General features: G+C 40.9%; 1 protein-coding gene across 2 annotated transcripts; it reads left to right on the forward strand.

Annotated features, from left to right (window-relative positions):
* The first annotated feature begins 2,372 nt into the window (after positions 1-2,372).
* On the forward strand, positions 2,373-15,098 carry LOC143420385 (uncharacterized). 2 transcript variants are annotated; one of them, XM_076888501.1, is made up of 4 exons: positions 2,373-2,494; positions 12,183-13,802; positions 14,061-14,229; positions 14,341-15,098. In XM_076888501.1, exons 2-4 carry the CDS (start codon positions 13,187-13,189, stop codon positions 14,462-14,464), a joined length of 909 nt encoding a protein of 302 aa, XP_076744616.1. In that variant the 5' UTR covers positions 2,373-2,494; positions 12,183-13,186; the 3' UTR covers positions 14,465-15,098. The 2 variants fall into 2 exon arrangements, with proteins under 2 accessions (XP_076744616.1, XP_076744651.1); XM_076888536.1 differs by lacking the exon at positions 2,373-2,494 and having other exon boundaries at positions 11,880-13,802.
* The last annotated feature ends 854 nt before the right edge of the window (positions 15,099-15,952 follow it).

Here is a 15,952-nt window from a genome sequence, read left to right on the forward strand (position 1 = left end):
AACCCAGTTTATGACTGAAAAAATAGCTGTCACTCCAGGAAAAAAAGAACCTTTGGGTTGATATTTTTGTAGAATAGTTACTGGCAATCTAAAGCCCAGATCTCAGTTTTGTTCAGTATCATTATTAAATTGTATATCATAGTTCAAATAGCAAAACTGTACATGTTTCGGTTTTTAATTCTATTTAATTTCATGTCTATTACACAGAGTAAAAGATTAAATTACTGGCATCCTGTGTATCTGACAAGTAGAGAAGGGCCAGTTGGCCCTTCACTTTCAGTGGCTGTGCTGCTGCAGGCTGTGTTCCCCTGGCCTATTGCCCGCGGTTCGCCAGTTTACTCACCAGTTGGATCTCGCTGTGTCTGATATGTCAGCCGGCTAGTGAGTTCTCGAGCCTGCAGCAATGGCTCCCTGTCTGGGGTATTACCAGCATGTCGGGTTTCTGCGGCCACTGGGTTGGGCTTTCTGGCTGTTTCCAGTGTCACTGTCGCTACTTCCCTGTCTATGGACAGCACCAGATGTCACCAGAGAGGACTGTGTTGAAAAGCTTCGAGTAATGAACCGTTTTTCAATACAAGCTTCAGTGCTTCAGAAAGCTTCATTTGGCCATCACTACTAAAGGGCAATACTAATGAGCAGCTTTCTTCAGGAGATCTGCAGTGCTTAGCTGCCTAACGCTCTCAGCCACCTTGGATGGGAAAAGACTGCCAAATGCCTCCATGTGATAGTGAAGCGCAGCTGTTTCTTATAAGGCTGCTAATTATCAGCTGGGAAGGCGTTGATGTTAGTGCTGCATTTGCGGACATCACGTAAAATCCTACCCCAAAATCTACTTCACTACACACAGCATGTCTTCTATCCTGTCTTCCTTCTCTCACCCCAACCGGTCCCAGCAGATGGCCCCGCCCCTCCCTGAGCCTGGTTCTGCCGGAGGTTTCTTCCTTTTAAAAGGGAGTTTTTCCTTCCCACTGTCGCCAAAGTGCTTTCTCATTGGGGGTCATATAATTGTTGGCTTTTCCTCTGTATGTATTATTGTAGGATCTACTGTACAATATAAAGCACCTTGAGGCGACTGTTGTTGTGATTTGGCGCTATATAAATAAAATTGAATTGAAATTGAATTTGTTGATTAAATATGAAATACCTACTGTATATAGATTCACAAAGTGGTGTGAGAAGAAAATACTGCAAAAGAGTAACTTACAATAAAATGTACATAAAATAAAAGTTGTATAAAGTTATGATAGCATTTTGTATTTTTATGTTCCCTTTCTCTTGTCCCATGAAAAATAAGTTCCAGTACCCCTACAGCCCCAAGCTGAATAAGAAAATGGATAGATAAAAATTGATTTAGAAATGACCAGAAAATGTTAATAAGTAAAATTGAAGATTTTGTACATTTTAGATAACATAAAGGACATCATTTTAGTCCTACGTGTTGGTCATTAAAAATTTCAGTGAGCTGCAACACTGCTGTTAAGAGGACATTTTGAAGCTGGGATGGATCACACTGTAAAAAAGATCCGTATATTTAACAGTGAAAGACAGTAAAAATACGACAGGAAAAACCTGTTAACTATAAAACAGTTTAAAACTGTTGATTTGATGTGAAATTGCCGTAAATAAAGAAATGTAGAAAAACCGTAATATGTACATTTTTTCTCTGAAAAAAATACATAAACCTACTGTAAATCACTCTTTCATAGTTTTTTTAACAGAAGATTCCAATAAACTTTAGAACAGGCAAACACAATTTTTTTTTACATTTATTTATTGAAAAAAATACAGGTTTTAATTGCTGAATGTAAGCATGGTTGTGCTAGTAATGGATACATGCTGTAATATGACTTTGTGATTTTTGCATTAATTTCACATAATAATAATAATGGATTAGATAGCGGTTTTCAAGAAGCCCAAAGCACTTTACATTAAATCCATTCTTGATTCATTGCACATTTAATACAGCATATTCATATGTCCCAAGATCTTTGTACTAGAAATGTATTAGGGCGATTTTTGGATGTAGTTTTTGTAAAGAATATGGGATGTAGCTGTTAAATCTACATTCTGTTGAACTCAATAAACCATGAGTTTAAAATGTAAAAGCTAACAACAACTTGAGAGACCTACAGCTAATGATAGACATACTATATTATTGAGTGAATTCATATAATCCCAAAAGTGTTAAAACAATAATCTGTTGTCTGTTCTATTTATTCATAGTTAATTATCATATGAAGAAAAAAGATTTTAAAAGCACCTCCTCCCAAAACTAGGCGTTTTCCCCTGATGTTTAGAGCAACGTTTCACATCAAGGTGCCTGATTTCAAACCGGCCAATCAGCGCACTGCATCAGGCTCCACCGCAGATAACGTCTGTACAGCTCCACACAAGTTTTGCTTTGGACTACGGCAGCACGCTATCTTCATTTTCGTGGACTTGTTTCTCATTTTTTAAATTTAACGTCTGCCACAGCTCATCTTCAGTTACTACGGTAAGAAAATAATCCAACTTGGTAGTGATGGCCAAATGAAGCTTTCCGAAGCACTGAAGCTTGTATTGAAAAACGGTTCATTACTCGAAGCTTTTCAACACAGTCCTCTCCGGTGACATCTGGTGGTGAAAATTTTGAAGAGCAGCTTGAATCTGCAAAATAAAACGGACTGCTCAATTATCACTGCTCACTCAAGAGTGGAGTTCTCTCTGATATTGGGCCACCGTTCCGTTGCTTTGAACATGTAATTGGTTTTGTTTTCTCGATTGGGGGGCTGAAAAAAATGTAATGCGTATCTGCGTAATACATTTTGATCAATAAACTTTCCCTATTTAAACATGCACTATGGTGTGGCCTTTCTTTGCTCATAACTCCTTGATGTTGGTAAATACAATAAGTGAGCAATATATATAATATACATATGAGAATGCACAGCACATTATGGAGTATGCCCCTGCTGTGAAGTCCTGCCTCCATCTACTTGTCGTTTAATCACTGGACAGCTGGACAGGTTCATACAAAATATTAGATGAGGCCAATTGTCCTATACATATTTTTGACCTAGGGGTGGGATTGATTGTGAACTGGAAAGGGAAAATGCTTAGGGAGCTGAGTACGGCTGCATCGTCACTGATTTGTAGAATCATTTTTGATTCGATACAGGATCCGATTCAATTTGATTGGAATCTGGAAAGTTTTGCCTCAGTCAGAAATATTACAATTCTGATCATTTAACAGTATATATCCATAATTTCGTATCTATTAAAAGAAAGCTGACACATGTGAGACTTAATTAGAGATGTAAACAGAGAGTTATGAAACCTGCAGCTGCAGAAGCCAGCGGGAAAAAAAAGAGGCAAACACAGCGCGGACCCGACGACGCACCAAAATCTGACTCTGACGCGTCGGGTCCGCGCTCTGTGTTCACGTTTGTATGCAGAATCCGTAAACCTGCTCCCAGTTACTGTTTTAGCTGCATGGTGTTTGACGACATGTTGTGAGGTTTAACCTGAGATGCTGGCGTTTCAGGCATAATAACGTTAATTTACAAATCGACACGGGATTTTAATGAATCAATATCACTTTATTCAATTTAGCATGGATTGTAATCAGAAAGGCGATAATCAAAACCCACCCCTAATCAAGAACTTGCAAAGTAAAAACATGCTCTATGTCAGGTAGCCCTTTTGTTATTTACATTTAAAAAGAGGATTAGTGTTACTGTGCGCTGGCTGAGTCTGTTTCTTTTCTTAGAAATAGTTTCTCCTGCCCTGGAGAAAATCCACTTGCATGGAACAGAAGAGGCTGTGGAGTGCAGGAACCACACTGCAAGCTGGTAGATATGCAGGTATTCCTGGGTCCTGCAGACTATCACCTAAAAACAATAAACAAAATGATTTTCTAAACTGTAGCAATGTAATGTACGTATAGTGTCAAATACATTGTTGTAGTCTTCATTAGCTTTAATTCACATGGAAGTGTTCCTAAAGTCATATGCTGTAATGATATTTACATTATGAAAACATGATTTTGGACATTTCAAGTTTTTCACTTCGGCAGATAAAATGAATTGAGCAAAATCAACTCAAAATATTCCCACACGCCAGAATGTCCTCTCTTCCTCGCTGGCTCCATATCTGTCAGTGGAATGATCACCTCTTCGCTCTCTGTCACCATCAACACACTCCAGGAATCCCGTGGATGATTCACTTCCTTATATCCGTTTGAATCAGGTACCGAAGCAGTTACGTGCGTAATGAAGCTTCGGACGTCACTGGTCACGTGACTTTTGCCAAACGAAGCAAGCCTCGACACAGTGCTTCTGAACCAGTGTGTTGTTTTTTCGACACACGCTCCGGAGCGTCAGCTTCAAGCGGGCCATCACTACAACTTGGTTTATTTATCGACAGCATTGTGTTGCAGGCAGTGAAGGCGCAAATGATAAATTTACGTTAGCTTTAGCTAATTTCTAGCATTAGTGTTAGCTACATCAGGCTGAAAAGAGCCTTGCAAAACCAGCAGTGCGCGTTTTGAGACGTGTTTTGGAGACGGGTGTATTAATGGAAACCGTCTAATTAGTATAGCTATATTTGAATGCTTTGTCTAAATGCGGCCTGGATTTTCCCGCCTTGTTTAACATCCGGCTGAAGCTTTAAGTTAGCTAGCCTCGCAGCTGTGTCATATTGACTATGTATTTTTGCAGCATATGTGGAGAATCGGTTCAGTCCGTGAAAGCTTATGTTTTGCATTGCAGACTGCATCGTAATGAACCCCGGTGTATTTTTAAATGTGTTGAAGTAAGTTGTAAGCAGGTGTTTTCTGGATATGCTGCTTTAAAGTCTCACTTCTACCGCCACCACACTGGTACTGCAACTGTTTCTCAGAATGCTACCTTAATGGGTTTGAATTGCACTGTCTCACTTTGTGAACGCCAATGTGAGGGAACTAAAGCTTTGATTGCTCACTTAAAGGAACACATAGAAGAGGGACGGCATGTAACTTGTCCAGTGAGAGGATGCCAAAGTGTGTTCTCTGTAAAATCTACATTTACCTCCCATATGTCTAGAAAACACAAACGTTTGGAAAATGTGATTTGTGGTTTAAACAAAGATACTCAGTCAGAGAGTCCATCTACAAGTGCCACCATACAGGAAGGTGCCAGTGTATCAGATATAGAAGACCCTGGAATGGATGGGTCTAATTTCAGTGACCTGTATCTCAGAAATGTATGTATGTTTTACATTAAACTACAGGGACAACATCTTCTGCCAGCATCTACCATTCAAACCATTGTTGAAGAAATACAAAATATACATGAATTGGGACAGATGTATACACTGAATAGACTAAGGTCACTTCTAAAAGGTATGTCAGTTTCAGATGAAGACATTATAAAAATCTGTGACACAGTAAAACAATCTGACTTGTTCTCAGCTTGTCACACAGGGCCCATGAGAACTGCTTATTCAAGAGTTCAGTGCTTTAAAGATGTGTTCAAGTATGTTGAACCCAGAAAAGTGTTTTTGGGCAGGGACGAGAACAGGATGGAGAGATTTGCCTATTATGTTCCTCTGCTAAATACTTTGAAGGGTATGCTGGAATCAAGTTTTTGGCAAGGTCTCGTATCAGTGGATCCTAATAATGTTTCAAGACCAGGGCCCTATTTCAGGAAGCCAGTTTAGAAAACTCAGAGTGAAAAACGATACTCAGGGTTGAGTAACCCCGAACTGTCCAACTTGGAATATCCGGTTTCAGAATAGCTGATAACAAGTAGTTCAATCAACGCGGAGTTGCTTTAACCCCAAGTTAAGCGCGCGCACGAGGATACATAAAGCCCTGATTAGTGGAGCACAGATTAAGCGAGTCACCATGGAGACGGAGGGAAAGAAGGCGCGGTCAATGTATGTTACAGCGCTTGAGGCCGAAATTCTGATGGCAGCATATGCCGATAACATGCAAATTTTGCGGGAAAAAAGTAACACAGCCTCAGTTGCAAAAGAAAGGGAGCATGCATGGCAAAACATAGCCGACAGAGTCAATGCGTGAGTGTTAATCTAAACATTGATCTAGGGATTTCCACCCATTTAACACGTTATTTATTATATTTCATTTTTTATTTTATACATTTTATTTTGTGACGTGATGTGAGCGCAGGTGCAACCCAACAGGCCCCAAACGTTCCTGGCAGCAAGTAAAAATGAAATATAAAAATATAGTCCAAACAGGTAAGGTGTAATTGTATTATGAGCCATAGTGCTTGGTCTGTTTGTCCTATGTAAATCAATTGCAGTTAGAGGCTACATTAATTTTCTTTCTGTAAGCACTTATTGAAATTATCTGAGCACATTACAAGTAAATATTTGCTTACTCTGTATGCTCAAATGTGACCCGTTATAGCCAACAGAAAAAAAGCGGAGGCCCGAAAAACAGGTGGGAGTCCTCCACCACCACCACTCACAGAGCCTGGCCACTTGGCTTCCACATTTGTGATAATGTTGGCAGCATCACATATGATCTTCACAGTGCAGAGAACACAAATTAGCATCCATTACTGTAATGAAATAATTTGTTAGTTTGAAATGCTACAGGGAACTATGTACCTGTACATTAATGCTGTGGAAAGACTTCCTGTTCACATAGTCTCCTTCATTTACTGAAGGAGCAATGATTGGAATGTGAGTGCCATCTATACAGCCAATCACGCCTGGGAACCGTGAAAATAAATGTAAAATTTAAGTAGTAGTTCAAGTATCACCACATCATGAATTGAGTTTTGTTCATCCTGATACCTGCAATTTTGTGGAATCCCTCTTTGATAAATCTTGTGGGTCTATGACCGGGGAACACCACAGACGAGTACACGAGACGTTTCAGTGCAACTGTAACATTCCTGACTGCCCGACAGACGGTAGCCTTGGAAACGTGCTCAGCGTCACCAATATTATACAGAAAGCTCCCGTTTGCAAAAAACCGAAGTGCAATACAAATAATATGTACAGAACTGAGAGAATGTCCACGATGTGTCACATGAGCAATATTAGGCCTGAGGATGTTATTCAAATAAATTATAGATTGTGCTGAAAAACGGTAACGTTCACACAGAAAATCATCAGGAAATGATAAAATGTCCAAACGCGCTCTAATCACTCTCTCCCGGCGGAGAGCTCTGCGGAGAATTTGGGCTTCAACATCTACTGGCTCTTCAAGGAAGGGGCACGCCATGTCTGACACTTCCTACAGTCAGGTTTCTGACAAAGAGGTGGAGAACGTCAGGGTTAGTTGAAGTAAACCTGCTAGGGAGCAGGTTAGCTTCACGGAGTGTGTCGTCATAGTGACTCACTCAGGATTAATCTAAACTCGCTTTGTGAAACCGAAAACCCAGAGTTTTCGTTAACTCAGGGTATACTTAGTCAGACTTTGCACTAAACCGGCTTCCTGAAATAGGGCCCAGATGTTCTCAGCGACTGTTGTGATGGTAACGTGTTTGTGTCAAACAAATTTTTTCAGGAAAATCCACATTGCCTCAAGCTGGTTCTATACCAGGATGCATTTGAAGTAGTGAACCCACTTGGTTCTGCCAAAAAGAAGCACAAGGTTTTGGCTGTGTACTTCTCTCTACTCAACATCCACCGTCTTACTGTGTAGGGAGAAGGATTTCAAAGAATTTGGCCATGAAAATGTTTTTTCAGAACTCCTGACTGATTTGAAGGTACTGAAACTCTGATTGTGGGTGACTCTGCCGTAAAGGATGTACAAAGGATGTGCGGTAAGAACACTAAAGTCCTCTGCTTTTCTAAGGATATGGTCAACAACCTGAAGGAGAGAATTCTTCAAATTGCAGATGAATATCCAACTGTGACAAACATTGTTCTGCATACAGGGTCAAACGATGTGTCCAAACAACAGTCGGAGGTTCTGAAGCGGGACTTTACTGGATTATTAAATACTGTAAACTCTCTGAATGCAGCTGTATTCATCAGTGGACCTGTACTGCCGGTCAGAGGAGGAGACGAGAGATTCAGCAGGTTGTTTACACTGAATAAATGGCTTATATCAGCATGTGCCGACCACTCAGTGCATTTTATCGACAACTTTAATATTTTTTGGGAACGCAGGCATCTGTTTAAAGCAAATGGATTTAATTTTAACAAATCAGGGGTGAAACTGTTCACCTCCAACTTGTTTTATTCCATACGTCATCCATCTGTGCTTGGTGCCAAGGCTGAGATAAACGAGGAGTTATCTCATAAAGAGGAACAAACAGTACTCCAAGAACAGACAAAGCCCAGCAGAAACCTTGAGGAGGAGCTCCATTTGCCCCCACCCGGGAAGAGCCTCAGAAAGGAGAGACATCTAAGGCAAGAAGAGGGGTCCCTATTTGCCTCCAACTCTCTCAACAACACCAACGACCAGGACAAGGGACCAGTCCCCAAAACCCCTGACAGGCCATCACCCTCCTCCCCCTCCCTTTCTCCCTCCTCCCCACACCTGAAATTCACTGAGGAGATGATGGAGCGGGTCAATGCTGGGCTCAGATCTACCCCCCGTCCCAATCCCTTTTTGTCCCCCATAAACCCCCCACCAGAGCGGCCAAAGGTTCGCCATCGAGCCCCACCCTCAACAGAGCAATCGAAGTCACATTGCCCAGCCTCGCCCCCCTTAGTTCCTCCTTACCACCTTCATGCTCTGTCTCCGCAGTCTGATGTGTGATGTGTGAAGGGTCCGGGCTGTGAGGATTATGGCAGTGGTGACTTTTCCCAGGAGAAGCTGGGACCCTGTTTACTAGAAGGTTTTAAAATCTCTGTACTTTTAGGTGACAGAAGGAGACATGTGGCCTGGTCAAAACACAGAGAGCTGCGCTCTAAAAGATCTTTAAATATAGTAAACATACCTTGTGTGCCACAGACTGCTCCCAAACACGAGGGGACAAGTAATACCTCTAAAACACTTAAGTTGGCTTTATTAAACGTTAGATCTTTAGCTGGGAAAACATTTTTAATTAATGATTTAATCACTGAGCACAGCCTTGATTTTATGTTTTTAACTGAAACTTGGTTGGACCAAAGTAACAGTGGAGCTGTTCTCATCGAGACGACCCCTCCTAACTACAGTTTTATCAGTGAGGCCAGGGTGAGCAGGAGAGGAGGGGGGGTTGCTGTCTTATTTAATGAATCATTTCAATGTAAGCAGCTATCTCCTGGAAGTTTTCAGTCTTTTGAATATGTGGCTTTGCAGCTGAAGGCCCCATCCAAAGTTGTGTTTCTTAATGTTTACAGGCCTCCCAAATACTGCACAGACTTTTTTAATGACCTCAGTGAACTGTTGTCTGTGATCTGTGTTGATTTTGACTGTGTAATTATTGCTGGGGATTTTAACATCCATGTGGACAACCCTCAGGACAAAGGGACTAAAGACCTAAGTAACACTCTGGGCAACTTTGGGCTGACTCAGCATGTAACAGAGGCCACACATAATAGAGGACACACTCTTGACCTACTGATCTCCAAAGGCCTGAGCATTTCAAAGATTACTGTGTCTGATGTGGGCCTGTCTGATCATTACTGTGTTTTCTTTGAAAGTAAAATCTCAGCCCACACAAATATATCAACAACAGTGATCACAAAACGGTGTATAACTGAACACAGTAGTGCAATTTTTAACCAGGTCTTCCCATTAACACCTGACCTGTCCAGAGGATCAGTCAATGAGCTCGTCAATAGCTTCAATGCTAACATGTTAAAAGTAATGGACACTATTGCTCCCATTAAGGTGAAGGTTATCTCTGGAAGGAAAAAGTCTCCATGGAGAAACTCCACACTGGTGAAAAATGAAAAAAGAGAGTGCAGGAAAGCTGAGCGCAGATGGAGAAAAACAAACCTCCAGGTTCATTATGACATCTATAAAGAGAAACTTCACAATTATAATTTACAACTGAGGAGTGCAAGGAGGTCCTACTTCTCTGACATAATCACTAAAAACAGCCATAATGCTCGGGTCTTATTTTCTACAGTTGACAGGCTAACAAACCCTCCTGTGTCAGTGGCAGCTGAACTTCATTCGGCCATGGCCTGCAATGACTTTGCCAAATTCTTCACAGAAAAAATCCAAAAAATTAGACAAGCAATTGGTACATCAACAGCAGATCCAGGATATATACTGTGTCCACCAAAAAACTGCTTAAATACCATGAAACAGTTTAAACCTATTAACAGCAAAGACCTGGAGGACATCTTAGGTCAACTGAACTCCTCCTCCTGCTGTTTAGATGTCCTGCCAACAAGTTTTTTCAAAAAGGTCTCAAAGACTTTAGAGTCAGACCTGTTACAGATCGTCAACTTTTCTTTATTATCAGGTGTGTTTCCAGAATCACTAAAAACTGCTGTAATAAAACCTATACTGAAAAAGGACAATCTTGACAAGACACAAATGAACAACTACAGGCCGATCTCAAATCTCCCATTTTTAAGTAAGATCATTGAAAAAGCAGTTTCTCAACAGCTCAATTACTTCTTAAAACAGAATAATTGCTACGATGCCTTCCAGTCAGGTTTTAGACAGAACCACAGCACTGAAACCGCTCTGACCAAAGTGTTTAATGACATATGTCTGAATACAGACAGTGGAAAAATGTCAGTCTTAGTTTTACTGGATCTCAGTGCAGCATTTGATACAGTTGACCACAACATATTACTCAAACGACTGGAGAACTGGACAGGTCTTTCAGGAACTGTACTAAACTGGTTCAAAACATACTTAGAAAACAGGAAATACTTTGTATCAATAGGTAACTTCACATCTGAGCAGACAAGTATCACATGTGGAGTTCCCCAAGGTTCCATCTTGGGACCCCTTCTGTTTAACATTTACATGCTCCCACTGGCACAGATTATAAAGAACAACAAAATAAACTATCACAGCTATGCAGATGACACACAAATATATATCACAATGTCACCAGGAGACCAAGGCCCTGTGCAGGCTCTTGGTAAATGCATTGAGGAAATCAATGACTGGTTGTGCCACAATTTTCTCCAGCTAAACAAAAACAAAACTGAGGTAATAGTCTTTGGCGCCAAAGAAAAACGATTACAGGTCACCAGAGAACTTCAATCTATACATCTAAAAACCACAAACCAGGCGAGAAATTTGGGTGTAGTGATGGATGCAGACCTAAACTTAGAAAAACACATTAAGACAATAACAAAGTCAGCTTACTATCACCTCAAGAATATATCAAGGATAAAAGATCTGATGTCTCAACAGGACCTGGAAAAACTAGTCCATGCATTCATCTTTAGTAGGCTTGATTACTGTAACAGCATCTTTACAGGTCTACCGAAAAAATCAGTCAGACAACTACAGCTCATTCAGAACTCTGCTGCTCGAGTCCTCACTAAGACCAAAAAAGTGGACCACATCAGTCCAGCTCTGAGGTCTTTACACTGGCTGCCTGTCCGTCAGAGGATAGACTTTAAAGTTCTGATGCTGGTCTATAAAGCTCTGAATGGTTTAGGACCAAAATACATCAATAACCTCCTGACCCAGTATGAACCTTCCAGATCCCTCAGGTCATCTGGATCCGGTCTTTTATCAGTTCCCAGAGTCAGAACCAGACACGGAGAAGCTGCATTCAGCTTTTATGCTCCTTATATCTGGAACAAACTCCCAGAAAGCCTCAGATCAGCTGAAACACTCAGTTTATTTAAATCCAGGTTGAAGACTCACCTGTTCTCAGCTGCATTTGAATAAAGCACCAAATCCACACTTTTAAGCTTAAATTTCAAAACTTACATTTAACTACTGATTTTATCTACTGTTCTGATTTTATCTGTTTTGATTTTATATACTGTTTTGTTTGTTTGTTTGTTAATTAGTTAGTTAGTTAGTTTATTTGCTTGTTTTAATCAATTTTAAATCATGCTTTTTATTTGTTTTTGTTTCTAATGTCTCTGTAAAGCACTTTGAATCACCTTGTTGTTGAATTGTGCTATACAAATAAACTTGCCTTGCCTTGCCTTGCCTAGAGGAGAATGGGATAACAATGGCAGACAAAACTGTTGTGAAAGGAGCGCTCTACTGCATTGCTGGAGACAACCTGGGCTCTCATTGTATTGGGGGTTTTACAGAAAATTTCAGTTCATCAGTGTACTTATGCAGATATTGTCTGTTAACTCGAACTGAATTTCAGGGTGCTGATCCAGCAGTGTGTGGACCTCAGCGGACCCCAGAAACGTATAGATCTGCCACTGAACAACTGGAAAGAGAAGACGTGTCAGAAGTTCAGGGGATAAAGTTCAGGTCTGTATTTAATTCTTTACGTAGACATTGAGGGCTAGCAGGAGGGACTATGCGCTTACCTGCTGCTCTCTGGCAGGTAGCTCCATGCCCTTCTGGGTTTTAATTGCACCTTAGAACACACATGCATCAACACTACAATGAGCGGGTGGAGGGAGGTTTGGAGTCTTCTCTCACCCCCGTTCTCTGCGGCCTGCTGGAGCGGGGGGGCTAGGAGGAGTTGGCCGTCCGACTGCGGTCTGGGGTGTGGGGCCTCCCTGCTGCTGCGGAGTCGGGGCGGTCTGCCTCTCCCCACTGCAGGGAAAAGTGTAACACCACCTGGGTCCGGGTGCAGTTCCCCCCTCCAGGGGCAAGGGTACCTAGACCCGGTTGGTAGAGTACGCGTGGGGAGTGTGATCGTGTATACAGCGTCTCTTTATGTCTGTCTCCACGTCGGTTGAGTGTGGTGTAAGTGCATATGAGAGCATGAGGGTGGGAATGGATGTTTGTGTCTGTGTGTACCTGTATGTCTGTGTCTATATGTCAGGTTGGGTATCAGACGCCACCTCTCTGGGGACATCTCAGGCCTCCAAACCTTGGAGGGCCTATCTCCACCCACCACCACTTCCCCTGCCGGTGGCGGACTCCCTAAGGTGTCGGTGCGTTGGTGGTTCTTTGTGTCTGGGGGTGGGCGTCCGGGTACACACCGGCTCACTCCTTGGCGGCCGCTTATTGGGGCTCGCTCGGGCCATTTCGGAGGTGGGGTGCCCCCGGCCTCTCGGCCTGGGGCTCGGTCACTCAGGCACAGCTGGCTGCCGGCGGAGCTCACGGGCAGGTCACTGCAGCAACTTCAGGCAAGAGTTGAAAATGTCAAGCGACCTGACACACCAAAGGTAAAAAAACGCAAAGCAATATCAGATGACGACAACGACACAGATGAAATACCAGCTGAACAAAAAGCAAGGGTTCAAGACACATATGGCTGTATTAGCTGGGAGCCAAAGCATTTGCCACTCTCTGAGACTGTGGAGTCAGCTTGAAAAAAAAGAAGAAATGAAGAAGCTGTTTAAAAAGAATAACTACAGTACAGATGTTGTGAAAGAACTAGTCAAGTGCACCTATTACACGCAGCGTAAAGACATCAACAAAGGGGCAAGCATCCAGAAACTATGCCAGGAATGGCCCTTTCTCTTCAATGAAGTTGGTATGACCGCACATTTCCAAGAACTGACTGGTGTGAATCTGATGGAGACCTTCCTTGCCAATGTAGACAAAAAGGGTGCACGTCTGTTAAAGTTCCTCAAATATGTTGATGCACAAAAGCACAAGCAAGTCCTGAATGCTGTTCTCAAACTTCAGACTGAAAGAGGGCAGTCCAGTGGTTGCTTGCAAGAAGTCATTGAGATGATGCTTCTTTTACTGGCTCATTTTGACGAGAAGGGAGAGCTTCTGTTTCACTGCGTTGAGATGACAAGCCTTGCAGAAGATGTTCAGATGGAGAAAGTGCCACCAACACCCGTCATCATTGTTTGCGGTAAGCCGAAAGTGCAAAATTCAACTTTTTTTTTCTGTTGTAACTGCCACGTTCTTGTAGTCTTGACTTGTTTAGTTTCATGTTCTGTTGCTTCCACACTAATACACTGGATAACACAACCATATACTGTAAGTTCAACTAGTAACATAACTCATCCTATGATCCATGTAACAAGTATCTCTGTATTTGTATATATGACTGACATTAAAGCTCTTGTTATTTAAGTTTTTGATTTGTTGTTGTTGTTTTAATTCTCAGGTTCCTCCTGCTTCGCTGCTGAGACATTCATGTTGAGCATTGACAAGAAGATTGTCAACGACCGCATCACAACCTTCACCTCTGCTATCTGCCTAATGTTTGGCAGTTACTACTGCTTTAACATACACTACCCTGTGGAACTACGATCAACACTGGAGTTCCTTCAACGGTAAAATTTCTTTTATTATGGATTTATTTTTGTGCTTATCAAACTTGGCCATTTGATATCCCACCTCAGGTTGTTAATTTCCTCAATCTCTCTTGCCCTTTTTTCATGAAGGTGTTTCTTTTCCATAAATCCTGAGAGAGGCACCAAGGTTGAATCCAAGAAGAAAAAAGTGTTCTCAGTCAATCCCAGAGTCCTCACTCTCATCTCAGACATTGCTGACCATGAGTGGATCTAGTCCTACCCCTCTTGTTTGAGACGAAGTGATAAAGGTATACCATGTTACATACTCTACAGATGTTATGTTTTTGAAACGATTGTTACATTTCTGATTGTGAGTGGGAAGTTTTTAACAATGTGAAGTTTTACTAGACACAATTTGTAAAAGTACATGTTCTACTTTTGATTCACTGTTTTATATCTGAAAAATGTATCTGGTGAAAATGTGGTAAACCCGCGATTTTGTTTCTTGGATTTTAATTTCCCCAGTTTTAAAGATATTTGTATTACAATAGTGTAAAAGTATGCTGCATGTACATTGCTGGCATTTTGTAGTTATCCAAAAATTTGCAGTTGACGTTCTCAAAACAAGTGTAAAGTTTTCGTTTGTTACCTGATGCAGTTTTAAGATGTACATTTTCAGCTTTACTACTCAGTTCTGTGTGCAAAATATGTGGGTGTAAACTTGTTCCTGTAATTTCTTCAATTCAGACTTTCTTTCAATTATAGAAAAAAATTTTAATTCTCTATATTTGTATTTGGATAATTTGAAAAGTCAAGATTTTACGTGTACTGACATTTATGTAGTGAGAACAGCACCAACACACTTAATGGCGTCTGAATTGTCTGCAAAAGGTAATGTGAAGTATAATGTGTGCTCAACTTACAGCACTGGTTTTGCACAGTTTGAACAGAACTTGTAAGAATTCTGTGATTCCTCACTGTTACTGTCATGGAGATAACCAGTAACTATTTGTGATTTGTTGAGTAAAAATATAAATGTTTGATGTTCAAAGCATCAAAGATGTTAAATAAAATACTTTTTTCGAAATTTAAGGTGGACATTTTTGTGTTACATTTAGTAATTTGAATAAAATCATGGTTTGTGTATTAAACTTAAAGAGTAGAAGACTTAAAAGCACTCTAGTCTAAAAACGGTTACAGAATAAAATTGTATTTTTTCTATATTTAGATAGTTAATTTTACAGGGAAAGAATGTTGTGTTTTCTGGCACAAACTTTATTTTATATGTTATTTTCATGTTAATTCTAGGGAAAAACATTTGTTCTTCAAGTTAAAACATTTTCTTCTACGGTAAAATATTGACCCTAGCACTATTTTTAACCGTAAAATAAACAATAACAATACCTTCTTACCGTTAAAGAAGAAAATGTTCCACCCGTAATTTTACGGTAGATTTCTGGCAACCACAGCTGCCAGCGTTTTACCGTAAAATCTACAGTTTGTTTTTTTACAGTGCACCTCTGCCTCCACTTTTTGTTAATTGATTTGAATCTTGTTCAGGTGTGTTGTCAGGCAGGCTGGTTTTACTGCTTTTATGTGAGGACTGATTGATTCTGATATAGTGCTTTCCTACTCTCCCAGAGTACTCAAATTCCTCTATACAACTTGCCAAATTCACCCAGTCACACCCATTCTCAAAAGCACTTTCTCTAAACATAGAGACCACATTGACACACACATTCATACTCTGATGGATGCATTG

This window comes from Maylandia zebra, linkage group LG1 (genome assembly GCF_041146795.1).
Source record: "Maylandia zebra isolate NMK-2024a linkage group LG1, Mzebra_GT3a, whole genome shotgun sequence".
NCBI classification, from domain to species: Eukaryota; Metazoa; Chordata; class Actinopteri; order Cichliformes; family Cichlidae; genus Maylandia; species Maylandia zebra.

Bases quoted from the DNA above. Each gene is read 5' to 3' on its own strand.
- LOC143420385 (XM_076888501.1), top strand. From the start codon at position 13,187: ATGACGACAACGACACAGATGAAATACCAGCTGAACAAAAAGCAAGGG. The intron at 13,803-14,060 runs GTAAGCCGAAAG...TTTAATTCTCAG, and splicing joins ACCCGTCATCATTGTTTGCG to GTTCCTCCTGCTTCGCTGCT. The intron at 14,230-14,340 runs GTAAAATTTCTT...TTTTTCATGAAG, and splicing joins ACACTGGAGTTCCTTCAACG to GTGTTTCTTTTCCATAAATC.